The 8,462-nt window shown below is 39.7% G+C and overlaps 1 protein-coding gene across 1 annotated transcript in view; it reads right to left on the bottom strand.

Moving 5' to 3' along the window:
• Window positions 1-1,348: 1,348 nt before the first annotated feature.
• The window catches only part of LEKR1 (leucine, glutamate and lysine rich 1), a 144,716-nt gene continuing 137,602 nt past the window's right edge, over window positions 1,349-8,462 (bottom strand). Inside the window, exon 13 of the mRNA XM_054575571.1 lies at window positions 1,349-1,762. Within this exon, the coding sequence (XP_054431546.1) occupies window positions 1,349-1,762 (414 nt within the window). The remainder of the gene's footprint in view (window positions 1,763-8,462) is intronic.

The following is an 8,462-nucleotide window of genomic DNA, read 5'->3' as shown; positions in this document are numbered from 1 at the left end:
AATGTGGAATTTTTTGAGGTGAAAATAAAAAAATATCTACTACTGGTCGATTTTGCTTAGCAACTTCAGTTTTTTTTGCCCAGGGGAGGGATTTCAAGTAACTTCGGATTCTCTTATCACTATGATAGCCCAGTAATGGAGAGTTTTACCTGCCATATTTCACATGTCTTATGTCATTCTAACCTGGGAGTAAGAGGCCTGGATGTCCATGATGTAGTCAGATGAGGGAGTTAAGTAAAGCCAGTCTTGCAAGAAAAATATACGTCTCTTAGATGGAGGAAAAGATAGATGAACGTTATCTTAAGATAAAGAGGTGTTTTTAGAAACAGGTAGAGCCTGAAGCTTCATGATAACTTAAAATAGCTTGTCTGGTTTCTGGTTTTAATTTTACACTCTGGAAATAGAAAACACGTTAACCCATTACCCATTTTCAGGGGTAATAAAATTGGGACCCTAAATTAGTGCTATGCATCTCTATTAAACCGTCTTGAATTAGTTCTCTTCTCAATGACTTGAGAGTACAAGTTCAAATCAAAACCTAACTCTGAATGCTAAAAAGCATTCAATGTAGAAAATCTCTATGAAGTAATATTTTTAGGGCCAGGTTTTCAGTTTTCTGACATAATCTCTATAGTTTGAAGGGTAAACTACCTTTTCCTTGCATTAGAGTTGCTGGTCCCTTTTTGTTAGAAGATCCCCAGCCTTCCAGGGAGGAATGTCTTGCTAAAGGTTACCTATCATGTCTTCTGACCTAGCCTAGAAAGAAATTAGATTAACCAGTTAGATTGTGAGGTGAAAAGAGAAGAAGAAGATGATGGTGGTGGTGGTGATGATAAACTGTGACTATTTGAACTAAGCATTTTGGAAATTATCTAATTAAAAACTAAAGTACTTTTATTGTCTATTGGGAATACTACTAATTACACCTATTTAACCTATTCAGCTTAACAAACCAATGAAAAAACAGCAATGAAACCACTACAATCTATTTTTTTGTGGAGATATCTCTGCTTGTTTAAAAAAAATAGAAAAGATGCCATGGGTGAAAATTTTACCTATGATCTCTGAAGGGGCATATTTGTAGAGCATATCTAAACATACAACCCATAAATATAGGGACTGGTTCTCTGGAATCCCAATAATTCCATTTGTTGCGATTTGAAAAGCCTCTTGAAAATGTGGCTTCCCAATTCCCCAGCTTTTTCAACTCTTGTTAAAAATATCCATAGACATGCATTCGTGATCTGTGATACTAATTTGATTCCCGTCATCCTCAGTTACAGCGAGTCTCCATCACTGTGGGAACAACCAGGCACGCTATGTGGATCTGCTTCTGACTTTGGACCAATCATTGATGATTCAGTCTCCTCCGCAGAAGTGCAGCCAGTCTTTGTCTGGTCTCATTTACTGAAGATGCCCGACCCCTGGGAGGATGTGGCTGGAGGACAGTGGGCAAACCTGAGCTGTTGGCCCTCTTGGGCTGAGCTGAGGGTGGAGAAGGGGTGTGTTTCAACGCTCCGTGCAGGCTGGGGATTTTGATTCCTTTTTCAGAGTTCAGTCTCGCACTGCTTCTCTCTCCCTGATTACTGACTGCTGCAGCAGAGGTGGTTAGGCTGCCCTGGCTGAGGAAACACGGGGACAACGGTAAACTTCCACTGAGCTTCCTGAGCTCCAGGAGCTGTTCTCTGGCTTGACTCAGAGCCTCTGTCAGTTCAAAACGCTCTTCACACTCTCTGCGTACTGTTTCCTGAAGAAAAGTGTTCTGAAATGAGAAAAAGGGGGGAAAAGCATCCCTAGCTTTAACGGTGTACCTATAGATAGTTCTTGGTAATATATATTGAGAACTAAACTAGAAATCGGAGGTCTGTGTTCTTTGACTATCCTTGTGGCTACTCAACCACATGGGACAGAAAAGTAAAAAATACAAATGATATGTAAGACTGGAGAGGACTTAAAGAGAACATTTGATTCAACTTTTGCAGTTAGCTGACGAGTAACCAAGAGTCAAGGTCACTCAGATGGTAGTGGTGGGGCTGGGGCTGGAACCTAGAACTTTTTTTTTTCATATTTTATTTTATTTTTTTAATTGTTCTTCAATTACAATTGCCCCAATTTTTCCCTATTACTCTCCCCTGCCCTACCCACCCTCACCTCCCACATTCAATCTTCCCCCTAACCATTGTCTTTGTCTATGGGTTCCTTAAACATGAAAATAAAACTCAATCCATTTACTAAAATTAAATTCAGATCTCAAAGGAAAAAACTAGTGCTCTACAGAAAACATCCATAAAGCTAATCACTTAAAAACTATTTCTGACAAGGGACACTCCACTAGAAGAGGAAGTAAAAAGGTGAAATGAACCCAAAGATGTCCCCACGGCAGATATAACAAAAGCAAAGTGCCTGCCAATTCCGCACGGAACTTTGGAAGGGCTGCTGACCATCCCAGTCAGGACCCTGACGCTCCGGAACTCATCCTTCTTGAAGGCGATTAGCTTCCAGACAAAAAGGATGAATTATCTTTCTTCAATTATTTCCCAAACTGGAAGGACCTTGGAACTGACAGCAGGATCCAAAGTTAGGAGTTCTTTTTGTCTGTTATGCAAACACTATGAAATCTCAGGTGAATCCCATAATATCTGCATATTCTCTGTCACCATTATCTCCTCCTTTAAAATTAAGATTATAATTCAGTTTTGTCGAAGAAGTAGTTCATATATTAACATTTATTCAACCACGGAGTAAAAAAAAAAGTGGAAATAGAACACATCAAGTTTAGGGGATTACTATTTCAGGGGTGCAGTGCATGTGACAGGCGTGGCCAGAATACACATGGGTATGGCCAGAATCAGTAAGACATATTAGTGGAAAATTCCATCATATGTGGGAAAGAATCATTCACTTGTGGTCAGATTGCATTCAGCAATTTAGGTAAAATATTTGTCCTTTTTAGTTGTCTTTCTGGAAGGTTGTATTGTTGCAGAATTTTAATGTGTTTTTATTGAACAACCTGGGAACATGTGTAAAATGTGCTCAGTAAACTTGAAAATCATGGGCAAGCATCAGAATAATCAGTGAAGCTATAGTGTTCTAACTGTATTAGTCAAAGTTATCATCGACCATATTTTAGAATGGTAATATAGTATCACTGGGTCGCAGCTGAACTAAGTCAAGATGCAAAGGGAGGCAGGAGACAGGTGAGGAAGGAGCTGTAGGGTTTCCCAGGCAGAGTGGGCAGTGAGCGTAAGCAGCTGGCAGTGAGAGAGGGAGAGGCGCGTCTTGGGATGACACGTGGCTTAGAATGACTCCAGTGCAGGGTACACAAGGGGAGGAGAGAGCGGGACTGAGGCAGGGAGGAGTGAGCAGGGTCAGACCAAGGTTGGCTTTGGTAACGTGCTAATACTAGAGTTTTAACTTAATTCTGAAGAGCATAAGGTGTCACCAAAAGGTTGATTTTAAGCAGGGGGCTGGCATGGTCCAATTTAGATCCTTTTGCCAGCTTGGTGGAAAATGGCATTTAGTGGGGCAAGAAGAGAGGAAAGGAGGATAGAAGGAGACCAAAATTTTCATGGAGACGGTTTCTACCCTGAGTGGTCCTTGGTTAGGTTGATCCAGGGGAGGGAGAACTAGTGTTCCTGGGTCCTTAAGCCGTGCCATTTGGTAGACAGCATTCTCTTTACACATGTCTACAGCATTTTCAGATGAAGGTCACTTTGAGTGGGCTTAAAAATATGGCTCAATTGTACTCCCACTGGGTAAGTAAATGTCAAAATAAAAATATAAACTGGCTCACCATCTGCTTGAAATTTTTAATATGGCCAATTTTCTCCACTCTTTAAATGTAAGGGTGGTTTATTTTTATGTTTGTTTTCATTTTTACCCTTAGAGACAGCTGGATTGCTTTCAACAGTGGAAGAAGCAAGAGAAAGCTCTGCTGGGTAACTTGATGATTCTGAAGGTGAGAATCCTATTTGTGATGAAAATCAGCTGTATTTGGCATAATGTGCGGGGGAATATACTAGGAAAGCGAGCCCTCAGGGAAGAATAAGCACAGATGGGTGTCTTTGTGCTTTATACCCAAAGAGGTCTGAACCAGTCAGATCACAGTTTACACCAACTCAAACTAGGTATATCCTGGGGTGAGTAGATGGTCAGCCAGCTGGGTGGGGAGCTGAGGTGAAAGGAGACTCAGTGGAAAAGGTGTGGAAACCGGGAAGACGAGTAGGAGTTAGCAAAGGACGTGCCCAAATTCCACTTAAGGCTTCTGCTCAACTAATCTGATCAGCCCAAAACACTGCAGAAAAACAGTGGAAATTGTCCTTTGGAAGGCAGAAATAGGAATCTGAAGAGATTTCCAGGAAAGAAATATAAAGGATGTCCAACAAATTGTTCCTGAAACTGTATTTCTATGCTTGCAAACATAAAGAACACTGGGAAATAATGATGGCAGACATTCCATAACAGAGGTAGAAACAGGGAAATAATCCTTGGGCCGAGCTCTCTCAAGAGCAGATTTTCAGAATGTGGAGGAAGAGTACATGAAGACATTATGTTTGTGATTTACCTTCCTAAGTCAATAATCTAACACTTACTAGGATTTCATTAGTACTAATGAAACAACTAAAACCATGTCTCCATGCTTTTTCTCCTTCTGCCAATTTGCTGGCATCGGTACTCTGTGTCAGGGCTGACTGTCTCCAATGTGTAGAGGACAGTCTTGCCTAAATCTTCCCCTTCGGCTGGACGCTCACTCGGTCTGAGCCTCGTGCCCCAAGGCTAAGGTTCCCAGGCTGTCAGTTCAGCTGCCCTCCCTTGCTAACCACAACCCTGGGGAGAGTCCCTGCCCCCTAAAAGCTTCCCTGATATCCTCCTGCTCCCCATGGAGCCAGTGATTTGAGAATCTCCATTTATCCCATACTCTTTCGAAGAGACTCAGATTCCAATTTTCTTTGGTCCCAAAGTTGAGAACCCCTAATTTGTTAATTTACTAACTGCTGCTTTGGTTTCTCAGAAATGGAATTACCAAAGAAATGTATGCCATTTTCTCTATACCAATTAAGTATGCAAATGCAGTTAATGCATAGCCTAAAACTAAGGAAATCCCTCTCACAAAAAAGCTATTTGTATTTGCAATTGCCATATATTCCTGATATTTAATCTTAGCATTTATAGAAGTTCATCATTGCCAAGTTTGTAAACTTTCCTAAATAGTTGGGTTTTCCTTCTTTTTTTTAAAAAAATAGATTTTACATTTGGAAACCCCTAACAGCTTTAAAGTCATCCATTATCGCAAAAATGTTTGGAAGTGGATGAGAAGTAAAACCCTGGCCCTTCTCTTCCTACTTGACAGTGGTGCCCACTGTACGTAGTTGGGAAAATTCTTCCTTCACTTCTTCCTCTCACCTCCTTGTGCCTGTAATCCAATAGAGAAACATGTGTACTCTCTTTATTTGATTTTTAAACAAGAACAGAGCCAAGATGTCAAGAGATGGTCAGGTGAACCAACAAAAATAGCTGTTCTAAAGAAAGCAAATACACATTTACAACCCATTAGCCACAATTTTGATATCCAAAAAGCTCTGAAAACAAACATTCATGTAACTCATAACATTTGGTACTATTGATAAAATCTGACTGGACTGACAGTCTTTATTTATTTCACTCAGTGGGGCCATCCCTGTGCTTCACTGCAGAGGATACTAATCCTCTAAATACTAATACTAAATACTAATACTAAATACTAATGCCATTGCCTGGGAGGGGCTGCCCTTCGATCTCTGGCGGGTGTGGACTTTACTAACTTACTGAAATTCAATATGATTTGAATCGCAAAACTTACCTGAAACCAAAGTTTTTGTAGAGAGGATTGTGGCCCTATATAAGTCCCATGCTCCCTTTTAAAAATACTTTCTTTCCTCAGGATCCTTGTTGGTATTCTCCTCCCGCTTTCCTCCTGCCTCAACAGATGTTCCTTCTCTGTCACCATGGCTGGCATCTCCTGCTCCCAGCTTCTAAAAGTTGGAATGCCTGTTCTCAACTCTCTTCTCTATTGTCTCATTCCCAGGGTGATCTCATTTAGTCCCAAGGCTTAAATACCGGCTACATGTGAATGTCTCCAAAATCAGTCTCTCTATTCATCCTTCCTCCTACCCATTCGAAACCTAAATTTGGATATGTAATAGACATATTAAGATTAACATGTTGCAAACCAAATTCTTGATCTCCTCCCCACTGACGTTCCTTTACTAGTGTTCCCTGTTTTAGTAAATCGCAGTGTGGTTCACTTTCTGAGATTCCAAACTTTGGAGTTGTCCTTGACTCCGCCTATGTTTCCCCTGCATCCAACCCACCGGCAGTTTCTGTCGTCTCTACCTTGAAAACGTATTCCTACTCTGGCCTCGCTCTCCTCCTTCACTGCTATGACCCTCTGTGTTTTTCTAGACCTTTTCAAGAGTCTTGTCATAGGTCTCCTGACCTTCATTTTGCCCTCCCTCAACCCATTTTCCACACAGCAGTCAGCTGTACTCTAAAAATAAGTTAGATCATGTCACTCTCTAGAGTTGTTCATAGTATTTTCTTACAATCCTTTATATTTCTGAGGTATCAGTTTTTACTTCTCATCTTTCATTTCTGCTTTTATTTATTTGGGTCCTTTCTTTTCTTTCTTGATGAATCTGGTTAAAGTTTAATCAATTTTGCTTATCTTTTCAAAGAACCAGCTCCTGGATTCATTGATTTTTTGAATTTTTTAGTCTCTCTGTCATTTATTTCTGCTCTGATCTGATTATTTCCTTCCTTCTACTCTGGGCTTTATTTGTTGTTGTTTTTCTATTTCTTTTAGGTGTAGGATTAGATTGTTTATTTGAGATTTTTCTGTTTACTTGATGTAGACCTATAATGCTGTGAACTTCCCTCTGAGGACTGCTTTTGCTGTGCCCCATACATTATGGGTTGTTGTGTGTTCATTTTCATTTGTTTCCAGGTACTTTCTGATTTCTTCATTGATCTTATTGATAACTCATTCATTATTTAACAACATGCTATTTAGCCTCCATGTATTTGAATGTTTTTGAGATTTTTATTGAGGGTGATTTCTAGTTTCATGACTTTGTGATCTGAGAAAGTGCTTGATATGATTTCAATTTTCTTAAATTTGTTAAGGCTTGTTTTTTTGTACTAACATATGATCTATCTTTGAGAATGATCCATGTACACTGGAGAAGAATATGCACTCTGCAGCTTTGAAATGAAATATTCTGTAAATATTAGTTAAGTACATTTGATCTAGTGTGTCATTTATGGTTGCTGTTACCTTGTTGATGTTTTGTCTGATCTATCCATTGGTGACAGTGGGGTGTTAAAATCCTCTACAATGACGGTTGCTGTATTGCTGTTGTTCTCTTCTTAAAGTCCACCAAGATTTTCTTTATATATTTAGGTGCTCCTATATTGGATGCATATATGTTCACAAGGGTTATATCCTCTTGTTGGATACATACCTTTAGTATTATGTAGCAACTTTCTTTGTCTATTCTTATAGTCTTTGTTTTGAAGTCCATTTTGTCAGAGGTAAGTATTGCTACCCCAGCTTTTTTTTGCTTGGAGACATACTTCTAAAAGCCCTTCATTCTTCTGTGCACATGCTGAACCCAGCCTGGTTGTTCTCTAAATCTGTCATAATGCTGTAATCCTTGGACTTTTTCCTACCATGGGCCTGGGGATTCCTCCCACCTCTCTCCTGTGTTAGAACTCATTTCCTGATTCCTATCTCTTCTCCTTTCTTAGTTTACTCCTTCATTGTGGTGTCATATATCCTCTAACAGCTTCCTGAGTAAGGCTGCAAGGGAAGTATCATTTTTGAGAACTCTAATGTCTGAAAATATCCTTACCTGACCTTTGCACTTGACCACTTGGCAGGATATGGAATTCTAGGTTGCAAATAATTTCCCTTCAGAATTTGGAGGCCATTATCTTCTAGTTTCTTCTGCCCCTGTTAAGAATTCTGATGCCATTGATTACTGATCCTTTTTAGGTTACTGGGTTTTTTTTTTTCTGGAAGCTTTTAAATAGTTACGTTTATCTTCAAGGTACTGGCATTTCATGGGGAAGTGCGTTGATGTGTTTGTTTTGCCATCCATTATGCTGGGTGGGTCCTTTCAGAATAGAACTCCATGTCCCTTCAGTACTTGGAAATATTCTTGAATTAGATCCTGGATAGCTTCCTCCCTTCCATTTTCTGTTCTCTCCTTCTGGAAATCCTATTTAGTGCGGTATTAGATATCCTGGCTTGCTCCTCTAATTTTCTTTTTTTCTCTTCATCTCTTTGCTTTTTCTTCTACATTCTGGGAGATTTCTTCATCTTTATCATCTACCCCAAATATTAATTTTTTTGCTTCAGATCTTATATTTTAATACTCATGCCTGTTTTTTTCATAGCCTCCTTTTCGTGTCTCATCTATGCA

Source organism: Pteronotus mesoamericanus, unplaced genomic scaffold (genome assembly GCF_021234165.1).
Source record: "Pteronotus mesoamericanus isolate MK-2021 breed Mesoamerican mustached bat unplaced genomic scaffold, CSHL_Meso_final contig_116, whole genome shotgun sequence".
In the NCBI taxonomy this organism is placed as follows: domain Eukaryota; kingdom Metazoa; phylum Chordata; class Mammalia; order Chiroptera; family Mormoopidae; genus Pteronotus; species Pteronotus mesoamericanus.
This window is presented reverse-complemented; position numbering and strand designations above follow the sequence as displayed.